Here is a 17,423-nt window from a genome sequence, read left to right on the forward strand (position 1 = left end):
TAGTCCTATATTTTTCCAGTAGATGGCGCAAGCACTCCCTGAAAACAGAACAATATTTTTGTCCTACTTGGTAATAAAGGTGGCACTATTTAAGGAGTATTAAGTAACCTTCAGGACATTTTCTTTTTTAAAAAATGTAAGAAGAAAGGTTAGAAGAAGGTGACGTGGTAGTTTCTTTTGGACATATCAAACTTGTCAAGACATTTTATCAAATTAATGTAGGAAAACTTTAATGCTTTGTAGTAGGTGAATGATCAGAGATATCACTAAGGTCAGTTTTAACCAAAAATGCCTGAAACTTGAAATTCTGAATATGTTTTGTAAATGTCAAAGGTTTTTTTTTTTTCTATTAACTATCTTGATTTCATTTTTCTTTTTTTTTTTTTTAAGATTTTATTTATTCATTTCAGACACAGATACAGAGAGAGAGAAAGCATGAGCAGGGAGAGAGGCAGAGGGAGAGGGAGAAGCAGGCTCCTCGCTGAGCCAGGAGCCCGATGTGGGGCTCGATCCCAGGACCCTGGGATCGTGACCTGAGCCCAAGGCAGACGCTTAACCATCTGAGCCACCCAGGCGCTCCGATTTCATTTTTCTTTGTATCCTACATTCATAGGCAGAAGTACTGTGAATATAGTCTAAGAGGCAAATAAATAAATGGAATTCTTAAGCTTTCAAATTAAAGGAGGATGGGAAACATTTTACAGGCCTGGCCCAATGAATCCCAGCCTCACTGTACATGGTCCCCTTTATTTTGTTATTTTCCCCCAAATAAATAGATATAGGTGAGAAAGAAACTGTATGTCAAAGTACGTTTTCCCGCAGTATTCTAGAATTTGTTTGTTGATAAGTAGCAACTTCTTGAGAACCTAAGGAATTCAGTAACTGGGAAACATATATGTACTCCACAGAAATAATACTTTTGTCAGATGAATGAGAAGATCTAGTTTTGTGGTAACTTGTGCAATATCCTAGTTATACTTGATTTTAGAAAAATAGACAAATTTTTGCCCCACTCTTTGAAAGTTTTTTTTTTTTAATGGACAAAGTTGTAAAATTTATTGTCACTCCCCCACACTTTCTAGAAAGTCCTTCAAAAAAGTTAGATTGAAATTTTTCAGTATGTTCTACTACTGCTCTTATGATGGTATCTTGATTGACATCGTGCTTTATAGTCCCAAAGGCCCGTTTATATGCATCATGTCACTGTTTTTGTAATGACACTGTTTGTGATACTCAGGGCAGATACTGCTGTCCCTATTTTATATGGGGAAAAAAGGGAAAGTCATACCAGGCACATGCAGTTAAAGGGACTTAAAAGATATCATTTGTTTCTGTCTTTCTCTTCTTACCCTCTCCTTCCCTGTCTCTGTCTCTGTCTCTTCTCTGGATATTTTCACTTTTTCATCCCTGTTTTGAAAAAGCAGTTATTGCACACCCCGGATACTTGCTTCCACACGGAGGGACATCCGTGAGGTCATCCTCGTGGCCTCTTCCCACCCTTGCATCGGACTTCTCTGATTGGCTAGCCGGAAGGGAGGAACTGGGCATGCGTAGATCAGCCCTTTCCACTCCATCCCTTGAAGGCGAGTTGACCATAGGGAGTACCCATTCTCCGCTGCTCCCTGAATAGGTCTGTGAGTGGCAGGATCTTCACACGGACAGGCCTGTCCTGTTCAGCGAGGTCTGTGACCGGAGATCAGAAAATATGTCTGATGATAATACTGAATTAGGTGATGTTTTTGCCTCTTGTTACCTCTGTTCTCTGAAGCCAACTTGTTCAGAATCAAGACAAGAGGAAAATACTTTATAAAGTATTGGGCCTTCTCAGAGACTCCAACAATGTCCCTGTATCAGCAAATTTTTTTAAAAAGAATATCGGTAGAGTTAGAAATCTGGGGGAGTTTTGAGATCGGTAGACATAGAATGTAGTCTGTTCCATTTTGACTAAAAGGCCCCTATGATGCTGTGGCCTTGGGGCCGTTTCCAGCATTGGTTCACACTGTGTCACCTAATGTTCAGGAGTCTCAGGGGCACCTGGCTGGCTCAGATGGTAGAGCCTGTGACTCTTGATCTCAAGGTTGTGAGTTCAAGTCCCGTGTTGGGGCTTAAAAAAAGAAAGTTCAGGAGTCCCTTTTTTGGATAATGGGGTGGTGGGTGGACTGGACTCCTGAAATTCTGCGACTGCTTTCATAGCAGCTGATTCCTGCTCCCCTTGGGTTTTGATCTTCCATATTAAGTTAAATACTAGAATAACATTCTCCTAAAACTGTTTGAATACTCATGATTAAATAAGTGTAAACATAGCAACTTTATGGAATATCCAAAATCTATCCAAGGCTTTTTCTTTTACCTTAATACATATTATATAAATTTTTGCTGAAGATTTACTTTCCTTCTGTTTTTATTACAATTGTTCCTAATGACAGACCTAGAAGCAGCCATTTAGTCATTCCAAAAATGTTTATGGACTATCTGCTATATAGATGCATGGTGCTGGGGTGGAGTGGTGAGTCATGAGGGATGTGGCCCTTGCCCTTACAAGGACTTACGGTCTTGTATTAGAAACAGACTAGTTCAATAGGACTTGCCATAGGCCGTGGCAGGGCTATGGAAGACGTGTCCACATCTTGCCTAATACATGTAGTAAAGGAATATGACCTTATTAGGGATATCAGGGAGGGCTTCTCTGAGAAAGGTGATAGTTGATCTGAGCGATGAGAAGAAATTGAAAATGTGAGACTCAATAACTAAATTAATTTAAATTGTGGGAAATGAATGAAATTGCAAGAAGCATGGGACTGATGGGATAAGACAGAGAACACACAAACTATTAGAGGAGCAGGGAAAACAGAGCATCTGTGCAAAGGAGTACATGGCGTCAAAGAAAGTATCCACGCATCTCAGCACAGGCAGTATTTACAGATGTGGGACATTACCAAGATCTAGGACCAACTCATGTGTCCAGAATTCAAGAGCAGGGTATCAGAGAAAGATGAGCAAGAACAAGAGCAAAGCCAGGTCCTTGGCCTATGAATCAGGTAGCTTATCCAAACATTCAGGGCAGGGGATGACACTGAGGCCAAGGTACAGCATCAGGGCTGGCGTGATAGTCCCTCAAGTCTTGAACCAGAGCTCCACACAATCCTCCATGACTACAGATAAGATGGGTCACGAGGCATAAAATTGAAGTTCAAGTGACACAGTGTAGGTAGGACAAGGCTGTTAGGGAAGCAGATCTGTGAAACATACTGGGTGTCAGGAGGAATGCAAGTGCCTTTGTAAATGACTCACATGAGGATAAGATACTTGAAAGACGGATATAGTTTGTTTTCTAAATTTCAGAGTCCTCCAGAAATGTCCTCATTAACCAAGACCAGAGAGTAACATTAGAGAACAAGAGATCGTTCAGAAATCAAATATAATCCATGGAGATTATGATCCAAATATTACAGAAAACTTTTTTTTGCCCCAGACAAATATTTATAGATTCCTAGTAGGATGATGTTAGAAGTGAAGAAGACATTTTAGTTATGGTTAGGATATTCATAAATTCTGAACAGAATGTAAAAACTCAGTTGTATAATTTTATTGCCTAAAGACTCATTATCAGTATTCTAGTCTAACTAATTTCCCAGAGTGCATGCTGGAGAATATTACTCCTACAAGATATTCTATGAAGAAGATTCTGTAATTTTGGAGATGCTACATCCACTATTCTCCCCTCCTTTCCCCATTTCTTAGTGTGTCTTCCACATCTACTATAAGCTCTTACTCGTCCCCTCATACAGAATGTTTAGCTTTGTTTAGCTCAGTATTTCTCACATGTATTTGCCCACCAAATTTGTTCTTTTTCTGCATAATACTTGGTATCCAGATGTCCCAAGACACACAGTGGAAAACACTGAATCTCAAATTACCTTCTCGATGATTTTCTTTTTAGAGTGTATGTAGTTTATAAATGGGCATTTTCTGTACACATTTCATCTTGAATATATCCTAAATATGAAGGAGGTAGAGCAGGTGTCTTTCCATTTGCAGAAAACGGAGACCTAAAATTTTCTGCTAACTCAGGATTACCTGTATTGTATATAATGTTTAAAAGTGATTATTTGCTTTGGGAATTTTGTGCCCCAAAAGGGAAGGTATTTCCAGTAGTCAGTAAGATACAGTTTGATACAGGGCCCCTGGGTGGCTCAGTCGGTTAAGCGTCTGCCTTTGGCTCAGGTCGTGATCTCAGGGTCTTGGGATGGAGCCCCTCATCGGGCTCCTTGCTCAGCGGGGAGTGTGCCTCTCCCTCTCTCTGCCCTTCCCCCGGCTCATGTTCTCTGTCTGTCTCTCAAATAAATAAATAAATAAAATCTTTTTAAGAAGATACAATTTGATACATAAAAACCCCTTGCTAAAACTTTTGTTTTATTATTACCAAACCATTTGCATTTTTAAAAAGAGGAGAGTTTAATGGATTATCTCACAAAAATATCTAGGATTGTCTAAGTGAATTATTTCATTTTAATCGGTAGGTGCCCGAGCTTCTTCACCAAGTGCGGAGTGTCTTTTGGGACTGTGTCCCTAGCCTGACACCCAGAGAGTCACCTCTTCACAGCCTGGACCCTCCTCACAGGGGAAGGAAGCATAGATGCAAGTTAGCCTGGTTGGAGTGGGTTGCTCAGTACGTTGTTTGGATATATTTTCACTCATCCCCTTCCAAGACAGTTTATAATCCGCTTGGAAAGCTAATTTTCTTTAACTTTTAACAAAGCAGTAAAGCTTCTGCGCATGTAGAAAAGCATTACTTATTTTCAAGGACATTTAAGCAGGAAAAACATGAAACCAGGCCTACAAAATCTGCCCTCTGTGTTAGAGTTTCTGAGAATGAGACTCTAACATATTTGTATAAGTTTATAAATATCAGTGTTGGTGAGACCATGAACCATTAAAGAACTGTTTTAGGGCATGTTTTCCCTGTTGAGATATAAAAGAATGCTGCTGATCAGTTCTCAAAGATAGATACAGGAAAAACTGCCTTTCTAATAGATTTCTCGGTACAGTTTGACATAGATTGTTTGGCTTGTGTGTCTTTGTTTAAAAGTACTATTCATAGACTACTTCTATAATTTCCCCAGTTCAGTTTTGTTTCTAGGGGACAGCGCATTGCCCTTTATTTTAGACCTCCTTTAGGAACGACCGCTCATACTTCTTAGTGTCTCAGCTGAGGTTGGGGTACTAGAGTCTTCCCATTTTTAGTATATGTGCTGCCGAAGCGAGCACTAGAGTCTTCCCATCTTGTCAGTGTGCCTCTGTTCACATCCTAGACTGTGCGATGGCAAGCCAGTTTTTCGAAGACAGCTTTGGCACCTCTGACTGTTCTACTTATTCTGATAATGCTGATGTGGGCTGAGATTTCACTCAGATTTAGCTGAGCGTAAACTACCAGAAGATGGGACTTCTGAGGAAAAAGAGGGGAGACCCTTTTTATGTCACCGAAATTCTGTAAACTGTGATCCAGAAAATGAGTGAAGAACTCTACATCTTACTCAAGTTTGCTTTTGTAAGTCTGTTTATACAGCACCCCCATTTCAAATTGTTGTTCAACTGTAAGAGTCTCGGATTTTTCTTCATTCATAATTTCTCTCAAAATGTTAAGAAATTTTGTTTGGTGGTGATCCTTTCCTTGCCTCCCCACCTCACGTACTCTTTCTCACAAGAATTCAGGAAGTATAAAAGCCATTGGAAAGTATTTATTTCTAGGTTTCTTAACGCCCAGGTCACACTGTTGTCTTGAATCAGTTTCTTTCTGTCGTCCTTAGCTGAAAAATGAACCCCCCCCAAAAAAGGCTTATCTTGTGGGGTTAAATAAAAGAAAGAATGCAGTGAAAGGAAGATGCCTTTTATGCAGGCAGCAGAGAACGTGCAGGCTGACTGAAAGTGCCTGAGGGCATTTGGTCCCTATTGGTTTTCACATCAGATGCAATGGTGCCCTCAGATAGCCTGTATTGTTGTCAGTTAAATGGGATCATGAGTGTCTGAAAGGTGTTTGAGAATGAACCGAAAATCATTTTCACAAGTGGATGATTACTTCTGCCACATGTTAACCGAACTCTATCAGAATGGCCCAGATTTTTGAGCCTGCATTAATTGCTCTTTCAACCTTGACTGAGGTTTCTCTTTAAGAAAGCCCTTCCCAGAACTAAATGACTCTATATATTGATTTTTTTCCTTTCTGTATTTTTCCTTGAAAAATGAAGCCTTGTATAAGGAAGACTTTATCATTCAACATGTAGATTGATTGTTCCATTTCTTTGAATTAAAAGCTAGACTCAAGCGATCCAACAAAAGTCATAGTCCTTTTTTCCAAGCACTGAATAATTCCCATATTCTGTATACAATTATGTTTTTCAAATATTCATTAGTAATGATTTTTCATCATAAAGTGAAACCATGAACTCCCACAGCATGGACTCAGTACAAATAAATTGTCATATTCTCCTTTCTATTAGAACTGTATGCCACCACTCTAATTGAAACTTAACTACAATATTTAGTAATATGTTTGGAGAATTTTTTTATGTTGAAGTATTCTTTGAACAATCTTTAAGTTAGGTTTTATAAAGTGCTTTTAAAATATTTGGATAGTTGTAATTAGTTACTTCATGTTCCCATTTTCCATTTCAAATATGGCATAGAGAATATTAGCTGTTTATTTACTAGAATAATGTAGGATATATTGGAGCTCAGACATATTGTGTTACAAAGTTGAATTAAATCTCAATTTTAAAAACTAACCAGAAAACGAGTTCTTGAAATTTCATCAACTTTTGTGCTTATATATATTAGCAGAGAATATATACCATTTACAGAAAAATGGTTTAACTTATTATTAAAACTAATTTCGGAGGGTTTTTGGCTTAAAGGAAGACAAATCACAGAATGATATATGTGAATCTACTTTTAAAAAAACATTCAAGGGGGCACTGTGTAAAAACAAGCATTTAAAATAATTTTATTTCACACACATTGCAGTGTGAACATGTGATGAAATTTGAATCTCTCTCTGAAAATTCAAGAAAAATAAGCATAGTAATATTACTGATTTTTGTTTGCTTGAAGCTTGTTTTTACCAAACTCCATTTTTCTGAATCTGTTGTTGAGACCCTTTTATTGGTAATAACACATACTATTAATGAGCAACACATATCTAAAGAAAAGTGTCCTATTCCTGTTGTCACAGAACATTCTAATGGATTTCATAAAGGCTCTGCTCTTGTTTGTCCACAAATGAAAACTTTTAGAAGCAGCATGAGTTATTAACACATAACTCTTTAAAGCGTCATAGTGATATCATAAAGATTGTACCATTTTTAGTGTTGAGATTCTCTCCTGACTATATATAGCTAGTGATAGAGAAGATGAAAAATAATGCTTTGTTTGCCTTGTTGATAGTAACTTGAGGTTTGGCCTTACCAAAGTTCTTTAATTTTCTCTTCTTTCTTCTCTTCACTTGACATTTTTCCTAACAGCATCCACATCCTATTTTAATATGCAATCAAAAATCTTAAAATTCAGGGTGGCATATCTTCTATATTTGAGGATAGAGCATGACCCAAAAATAGTAACACCAAAAAAGAAAAAAATAGTCATAGGCAAATGAAACATTGATACACTTTTAGTTGGTTTTGTGCCTTGTTTTCTAGCAACGATTACTGTATCTCTTTGGAGCAAATACTACTCCCCATTAGAAGCAGCCCTAGAAGAGGGATTAATTCTTTAAGATTATTGCTGTGTTTATACTGATTTATAAAACCAAATGCTTCAAGGCTTTAAGTCTTATGTGTTAAATCCAAGCTTTGTGTCAGTGCTGCTAATTTCTTTGTTACCTAATCCCGTGTAAGAAGAGAAGATTTTAAAGTTAAGCAGGCAATTTTTTGTTCAAAGGGAACAACTTCTTAATACCTTAAGTTGGATGTATTGATGAAAGCAAACACTATTAAATAGTATCTGAGCAGTTACTTTTAAGTAATCCAAAATACTCTAGTTACATGAGTATTGTGCTGCATTGACAATATTTCAGTGGAAAAAAATGTTATATACTTCGTACAAATTAGGATTGGAAATATGTGCTTTTCAAGTATGTTATATACAATAGATTATCTCTCTTATTCCCATTCAAATAATTCCTGGATCAAATTTAATTTTGATTAGGGATTTTTTTTTCCCTAGGGCCATACTCTGAGGCCTGGAGAATGTAGTAGGACTATGAAAATTGCTGATATGTGTTCCCTCATTTTCCATCCATTTGTTACTTAGCTGAAATAATCTAACAAGGGTGAATAAAAATGCTTTTTTTTTAAACCAAATTCTATAGTTTGATGAAAATGAGTTAATGTTGAAAGCCTCATGAAAAAAGCAACAAAAAACAAAAAACTGGCTTTCCTCTTTAAAACCTCTTCAAAATAAGGTGAAAAAAAACTAGCAGTATGCATTAGAGAATGTTGCTATTATGCTGTATGATAAATATTTATTTTACTGGATAACATTATAAATTGTCACATAAAGCCCAGGTAACTGTATGTTCCTGGTTTGGCTGGTATTTGGCAGGTCTGATTTACATACCTTAAAAAAAAAAACCTGTCTTTTTTATTTGAGTTAATCATACAATCGACCGAGAGGAAGCTAATAATGACTCAGCAGGTTAGAAAATATTCAGGGAGAATACAGCTGCTGTGCAGACCCACTCACAGACCTGTAAAACACTAACCAAGGTAGTCTCTGTCCAGAATGACAAATACACTTCCTAGAAGATCTTTTTACACCTTTATTTGGTAGAATCAGATTTCATAAAGCAATAAAAAAGCAATTTGTTCAGAATTCAGAAAGGAAAATATTAATAGATTTTTAAAACTCTGTTTTTATGAAACAGAAATGGATGACAGGTAAATAACTTTCAAAGATCTGTTTAATTAATACTGTTGCTATATTTAGCTCTATCAACCATACCTTCTCCTTTACAGAATCATACAGTTATAATTGATGTTCATAATAATGACCCCAAGATGCTGTAGGGTCCTTTCTAAATCATTAAAGAAAGATCAAATTATATTTTATAACTATTTTAAATCAAATTGGTTTATGCATACAAATTCTTCAAAAATTTGTTACAGATATAGTCTCTATATAGAATAACTCAATTTTCAGGAATTAAGAATACTCAAATATCACCATGTAAGTGTAATGAACTAAATCTTACTGCCTAGTAGAGCATAATGTGTTAAATGTAACTTTAGTATATTTTTCTGAAATAAAAAAAAATCTTACTAGATTTTTATCCATAAAAGAGAATTTGTAACCTAACACTCAACATTTAAAAAAAAAAAAAAAAAGGAAGGAGAGAATGCATTTTGATTTTTATAGATGTTTCTAAGAAATTATGTGATTATGACTATTTGATTATTCAAATGATTTTGGCTTTTTCCCTACTCTCTCCACAATTCAACTCTCCTATAGCTAAGACCACCAAATGACAAACTTGGGAATAGCCTTGAAACCTGGTAAACCATCTCACCATTAAAGCTTATAGGAGTTCTCCACTGTACTCGTGATGCCTGGAGACCAAAGATAAGGATATTTGTCACTGTATTTGACTTTGTCATACTGGAAATATGATTTATGGCTCTATAATGATTATATTCCCCAAATCCTTCATAATATTTTTTTTCTGATAATGAAGATAAGACATAATCTCAAACATTGTCAGTGGTAATACAAAATTGTACAGCCACTGTGGAAAACCAGTTTGGCAGTTTCATATAAAGTTAAGCATACACTTTAAATATAATTCAGTAATCCGCTCCTAGATATTTACCTGAGAGGAGGGAAAACACAGGCCCACACAAAGACCTGTACATGCATGTTTATAGCAGTTTTGTTTGATTGCTAGAAAAGTGAAAGCAATCCAGATGTCCACCAACTGGTAAATGGATAAACACATTGAAGCGACTTCATACAATAAAATATAATATTCAGTAATGGAAAGGAATGAACTCCTGATACAGGCAACAACAGGGGTGAATCTCAAAAGCCTTTTACTAAGTGAAAGAAGCCAAACACAAAAAGGCTCCATATTATATTTTTCCATCTTTATGGCATTCTGAAAAACACCTGTAAAGTCAGAAATCAGAAGAGCTATTGCAGAGCTGGGGGATATGAGGAGGAGATTGATCATAAAAGGACCTGAAGGAACCTTTGGAGGGATGCAGATGTTCAGTAAGTCCATTGTGTTGGTGGTTACATTGCTATGTCAACACTCACCAAATTATATACCTAAAATGGAGGATTCTTACTTTATGTAAACTATACCAATAAGCCTTACTTTAAAAAAAAATGGAAGACATGCTTAGCGTAGAAACTGTGAAAATGTAAAGGCATAAAGAGCAATATGAAGAAGCACCTGGCTGGTTCAGTAGAACATGCAACTCTTGATCTTGAGGTTGTGAGTTCGAGCCCCACGTTGGGTATAGAGATTATTAAAAAAGAAAAGAAAAAAACATTATGAAATTCGTCTTTAATCTCAACAGCCCAGTATTAACTGCAGGCTTAATATTTTGATGTATCTTTCTGGATTTTCTTCCCATGCATATACTATGAGCTCATGTGACTGCTTTTTTTTTTTTTAATCTAGCATTATAATAATTTTTCCACATCATTCTTTTTTGACATCACTTTTAGTGGCAACTTTTACTCATTCCTTACCGTTTGATCCTTAGACGGTTTTGAGTTTTTGATTTTAAACAGTATTGATGAACATCTTGTTCTTCATTCTTCCCTCAATTTTAAGTATCTCTTATGCCCAGAATCTAATTTTATACCAGTGAAAAAGCAGCTAGACAGTGATGCTAGAAACCTATTGCCAGAAATCATTCTTTGAGTGAAAAAAACCCTCAAATTTGTTGAAATTAAGTTCAGTGTGTTCTTATTCAGTATAGCTATCTTTTCTGATGTATTCCTGTCCATTTTATTTCATAAAATTTTAGTCTGGTTAATGTGAAAACTGGAAGGCAGAAACTGTTCATTTTTGCTACATAGCATTTATAACATTTCCTTTATGCAGTCAATCTTTTGTTGAATGTAATTTTTTTTTCTTAGGCAGAGAATATAACTCTCCTGCCCAGCTGCTTCCTAGATACATTTGTCCATTTGTGACTTCCATATATGTTTGATTGAATTTCTTCTTAGAGTGTAACACCCCAAAATATCTCACAGCCCAACATTCGAATGCTTACCTTGGTTCCAGTCTCAAATTGTCTTTTATTCAATTTCTTATATCCTCTCCCAACCTCCAGTATACCCATGTATGTGTGCACCCACTGCTGTTTTCAGAGAAATCCTGCATTGTTCTCAGTTCGTCGATCCATGATTTTGAATGATGTTGCAGCAGGTAGTAGTATTCCTCGTGTAGGACCTTCACTCTCAGCAAGACTTACACTTGCCGATGGTGTGGATGGTTTGTGTATCACTATTCACTTTCACTTATATATGACCCAGTTGCCCAGCAGCGTGCTAAGTGAGACCCGTGAAGGAGCTCAGAAGCAGGCAGTGGTCATGGGCAAAGGTGATTCCAAATGTCTTCTGTGGCTCCCAGGCAGCTGTTTGGTGCAGATGTTGCGAGTGCACTTTTATACAGCGCATCTGTTGTGTCTCTGGTATCTAGCTCCTGGGGTCATTGCTGTTAACCCTGTAATAGGAGTTTGGGTGTGTGCATTTCAGGAGAGGGAAATTACATAGGAAATACAAAAAGAGAGCAGCAAAACACCTACCACCAAAACCACAGAAGAGAAATTAGAGGCTGGAGCAAAGGTGGGGCAAAGGGTTTTAAAGGGACCTCAGGAGGAGATAGTGAACAGGTGAGAACGGTAGCAGCGGATGTCTCTGTCAGTCGCCAAATGAATTCACATTATATCCAGGAGCACAGGCAACGTGGTGTCAAGGGTATTGTGCGAGCCAAGTAGAAGTTCACCTAGCTAGCTGATGTGTCTGAAACAAAGTACATAATTGATTTGGGCAGTGTGGATGATGATTGCCAATGCAAAAGCCTAGTTTTTATTTTGACTCTTAGTAACTGCACGTTTGTTTTCTCGATTCTGAAAATTTAGAACCCAAGAAATCAAGCTCATAGATACAGAGAACAGATTGGTAGTTGCCAGAGGAGGGAGAGCTTGGGGTGGGACGAATGGGGGAAGGGATGTTAAAAAAAACTTTTAAAGAGTGCCCATTAATTTCAGCATACCTTAGCCAACATCTTGCATTTCTTTTTTAAAAGGAGGCAAGAACGTTTGCTTTGCTTTTGCAAAAGAGAATTATTTTAATTAGACAGCAATGAAAAAGTCAAGCTAAGATTTTAGTTTTAAAAATTGTGAAAGTCTCTGGGGCGCCTGGGTAGCTCAGTCATTTGAGCCTCTGACTCTGGGTTTAGGCTCAGGTCATGATCTCTGGGTTGTGAGATGGAGCTCCATGTGGGCTCTTCCTTTCCCTCTCTCTCTGCCCCTTCCCCTGCTCACATGCTCTCCCTAAATAAATAAATATTTAAAAACAAATAAAATTAAAAAAATAAAAATTGTGAAAGTCTCAAGACTTTAAGCCCCCAAATAAATGAATAACCATAGTTTAATACTCAGAATTGTGTATAAATTTAGTTTGAGTAACCTTTACAGAGATGAATCTTCACTTCAGAAGAAAAGGACAGTGATAAAATATTGAAAAATCTTTAATTTAAAAACCAGGCCTGTATTTGTCATATTTCAAACTTCTAACAATGTTTTCCACTTTTGTAGGAGGTGTGTATACGTTTCTGTGGTATAATTTCAAAATAGCTCTCCAGCATATGCTTCACTTCATTAATTTTTAATATCATCTTCTTCCTCCTTGATGTATATGCCTACATCTGTATATTCAGTAAGAACAAAAGTTTTATTCTCAGATGATTGACTACTTTATTCATTTCCATTCATATTACTATTAGCAATGCAAAGTTAAAAGCCCTGGGGGTAATAACTATGTTGAATTATGCCATATTCTCTTCACATATATTATTGCCTGAATTTCATAGTTAGGGAAATTTGCAGCAAGATACTTCCATAAATCAGCTAAACCACCAAATTATGAGGTTGACAGAGACCTTAGAAATCAGGAAACCCAGTCCTGCCATTTATAGTTGAAGAAACAGAAACCAAGATTGGTGCCAGCATAACTTGGGGTCACCCAGCTGGACAGTGACCGTTTGCTCTGGGTTCTTGACTCTACAGCTACCTCCTCCTTAGGCCACACTCCTCAGCCCTGGTCATCTGAGAGCTGAGTCCTCTATCCCCAGTTTGTAGCCTTTGTCTCTCCTAAGAAGTGTGTGTAAGAATAAAATTCCCACTGGTTCTCTGATTATCCTTTCTAGCTCCAACTTCGCTCAATTTGTAGTAAGAACTGACATATTGATAAGCCACATAAATCAATTCCCTTTCAAGAACCTAGAATAAGCTCAGTCATTTTGTAACACAGAAGCTACATGTTGTCTCAGCTTTCAAATGAACTAAACTTTGCCTTTAACAGGCTGGTCTCAAGAAAAAAATACCTATGGAAGAAATATGATTACACAGAGCCACAACGTTATTCATCTAAAATATTCTTTGCTTGTTTTTCTTACCAGATATCTGTATGCCCTAGGACAGAAGGTTTGGAAAAGATGGAAAAAACGTTACTTTGTTCTTGTTCAGGTTAGTAAATTATTTTCCTGTTACACAATCAATCTAACAGTTCTCAAGCTTTTGTTTACTGGGTTAGATCTATTGATATTCACTGTGTTAGAAATGAAAACTAAAAAAACAAAAACACAAATATTTCATTTCAAAATAAAAGTAGTAAATTTTTTCACATGCTAACACAAGTAACCTTTTTATGTAAAATAACTTTTCTGAATCAAACAATTTAGGGAAATGAGCGGCATTATTTTACACTCTTGCCCATCTCTTTAACGTGTCGCTTAATAGAATGCGGCTGTATTTTCATATCCGCTTCTACATTCAGTGTGTTGCAATATCAGATGAAATTTAGCCTTTGGAAAATTCCACCGTACACACATGAGAAAGTAGCTGTGAAAAAGACAGATGATGTCTGAATATTATTACAAAAATAGTTTTGACCTCACAGATTCCCTGAAAAGATCTTAAATCCTTCAGGAAGACAGGACCATACCTTGGGAAAAACTGCATCATTCTGATATTTTCTAGATAAACCATAGTACTAAGAAGCTCCCATTTTTATACAAATATTCCATTTTTATCATCTATTCACATAATTATATCAGTAAATTACCTGGACTGGTAGATTTGTTTGCAATCGGATTCTGAATATAGGCAGATTACTGGGATATTCATTCTCTGTTTTGTTTGTTTTTTAATCATAGATAACCTTTGCTCATAGAATATACTCATCAAACTAAATTTACATTAAGGAATAACTTTCTAAGTAGTAGTCATTCCATTCTGTGATGAATCCAAGCTATTTTATCCCCAGTGGATATATATGAAAAGAAAATCTTGTCGATTCCTGCCCACACATTAAGCAAACCTTAAATGGACTGTATCAGAATAACATGGCGAAATGCTAAGGAAGGAAAACTGTCATTTCCAGATGTAAGGTTATCTGTCTATTGTTGGATGTGCCACAGTGGCATGGTAACTTCATGAAAAGTATAAAAATTCGGTCAAAGGTAGTTTTATCTGCGTGGCAAACAGCCAGCCTATTTGGTTAAAGTGTAGCCTTGTGATTGAAACCATTATTTGGTCAACTAATTTAACAAAAGATACACATACTTGTACACACATACGTTGGGCAGTCTTGATACAAAGCCCAAGCATTTGCTTTGAGTAAGGGTCTCCTGTTTGGAGGTCTGGGTGATCTGTGCTCCGAAAACCATACCCATATGACCTCTTCTTTGGTTTCCACATTTAATTTCTTTATGTTGTTACAAGAACTTAAATGCATTTACTAAGCACTTTTATTTTATTCCTGTTGATAGCTGTCTTACATCTATTTTGACGAGTTTGTATTAGCAACTTCATCACATCTTTCTAAATCACTCAAGTGATTTTTCATAGAAACAGCAGCTTCTTTTTCATAGTCCTACTTCATGCATTACTATGCAAACTCTTTTTTAATTCCATATTTTTAATAGCAGGTGTTATTGGCACAAACAAACCTAGCTGACTCTAAATAAGCACAGAGTTTTACCTATTAGTCATTACATTTTTTTATTTTTCCTTTTTTTAAATAAAGACTTTATCTTTTTAAAGCTGTTTTAGGTTCACAACAAAACTGAGAGGAAGGTACAGAGATTTTCCATATACCCCCTACCCCCACACATGCCATGGTGTCCCCTATCATCAACATCACTTGATACATTTGTTACCAAGGACGAACCAACATTGGCACATCATAGTCATCCAATGTGCATTGTTTACGTTAGGGTTCACTCTTAGTGTTGTATATTATATGTGTTCGGACAAATGTATAATGGCATATATCCATCGTTGAAATGTCATACAGAGTATTTTCACTGCCCTGAAAATCCTGTTCCTTCTCTATTCGGCCCTGCTCTCCTCTGTGACAACCATTGATCTTTTTACTGTCTCCATAGTTTCCCCTTTTCCAGGATGTTCTATAATTGGAATCATATAGCACATGGCCTTTTCAGATTGGTTTCTTTCACTTAGTAATATGCTTGTAAGTTTCCTCCATGTCTTTTCATAGCTTGATAGCTCATTTCTTTTTAGTACTGAATAATATTCTATATTCCATTGTCTGAGTGAATCACAGTTTATTCATTCACTTATTGAAGGGCATCTTGGTTGCTTCTGAGTTTTGGCAATTATGTATAAAGTTGCTATAAACACTCCTGGGCAAGTTTTTGTATAGACATAAGTTTTCAACTCCTTTGGGTCAATACCAAAGAGTATAATTGCTGGATCATTTCTGTTATGTTTTAAAGAATGATTCAGTGTTCATTAATCTAGAGGTCTGGTTAAGTGACAGGCTAAGAGAGTTTCAACTATGTTGATTGTATATATGAAAATTGACTTTATTAGATTAGTCTTGAGAGATCAGATGATCACCTCATGGTTTTGGCCAAGTGAGATTTGAGGTAATCCTTTACTCCTTACCTCATTTTCTAGCATATGATCACAAGAATCAGAAATTACAGGACAAACATGTATACTTTGATGATCACCCTATAAAAGAATTTAGAAATGAAAGAAAGAATTAGAGTACTTTGAGATCATTAACTGGTATATCTTTGAGGAACATTAACCATGTCTTTAGGGAGCTAGAAAGTTCTGTCAGTAACAAAAACAAATTCAACATTTTTTAAGATTTTTATTTATTTGAGAGAGTGCACAAGTGAGCGAGCGGGGGAGGGATAGAGGAAGAGAATCTCAAGCAGACTCCCCTCTAACCACTCATGACTCTCAGATCATGATCTGAGCTGAAACCAAGAGTTGGATGCTTAACCAACTGAGCCACCCAGGCACCCCAAGTATAATGTTTTAAAAGGCAAAATTTAAACCCATAATTAAAATTTAAATGTAAACCCATATGCTCCATAATTGAAATTTAGAAAAAACACTACCAGACTGTAATGAATTCAGATCTATTCCACCTGAGTTATCATCTTAAAATCTGAAGTTAAATTTAAGCATTATAATTTTGCACAAATATAGGTACATACGTGCACTCATACAGAGAATCCCACGCCGAATGTATTGAGATAAACGTGCCAGTACTCTGGCAACTTTTTGAAGTTGTAAGTACAATTGAATCTTCCTTTCAATTCCAAATGTAATGGGAAGACAAATTGAATGCACACACTTCAAAATCAAGATGGATGTGTATGGAGATTCCATGAGAAGGACCCATTGGGAAGAACTGGGTAGTTTTTATTAGGATTTTTAAAGAGAGCTCTCATTCTGTTGGCATGCAGCTTGTAGGTTCGGACCTGCAGGCTGCATTACTGAAAGGTGAAGGAGTCATTTTTCTAGGGAGGGCACTGTCCCCCTGCTGTGTCTGCTGCTGCCGTCGGCAGAATGGTGCCCTGGCGAGAATGTGAATCTCATCACCACTTGTGAGTGTGTATTATCTGAGTTATAGCTGGAGATGTAACCGTCAGCTCCAGAATTTGTGCTCATAGAAACTGATTGAGAGTCAGGTTTGGCCAGCGGCAAAGTCATTGTTCAAAGTGAACACTCGAATAGCTGCTGAGGTGAAAAGACTTTCATAAAAACATTTGAAGCAGAGTTCAAAATAGGACAATAAATTATTTACTAATGTGGGGCGCTTATTTAGCTTCCAAGTAAGGTCGTAAGTAAGATTAGTTTCGGTCCCCATTT

The 17,423-nt window shown here is 36.6% G+C and overlaps 1 protein-coding gene across 11 annotated transcripts in view; it reads left to right on the top strand.

Annotated features, from left to right (window-relative positions):
• The window catches only part of CADPS2 (calcium dependent secretion activator 2), a 517,989-nt gene that overhangs the window by 322,486 nt on the left and 178,080 nt on the right, over positions 1–17,423 (top strand). For all 11 annotated transcript variants that reach the window (XM_064575007.1, XM_064574999.1, XM_064575000.1 and 8 more), the window contains one exon: positions 13,688–13,754. In XM_064575007.1, the coding sequence (XP_064431077.1) occupies positions 13,688–13,754 (67 nt within the window). The remainder of the gene's footprint in view (positions 1–13,687; positions 13,755–17,423) is intronic.

Source organism: Mirounga angustirostris, unplaced genomic scaffold, assembly GCF_029215605.1.
Source record: "Mirounga angustirostris isolate CCGP_5_RB_7025 unplaced genomic scaffold, mMirAng1.0.hap1 SCAF_12, whole genome shotgun sequence".
Lineage (NCBI taxonomy): Eukaryota > Metazoa > Chordata > Mammalia > Carnivora > Phocidae > Mirounga > Mirounga angustirostris.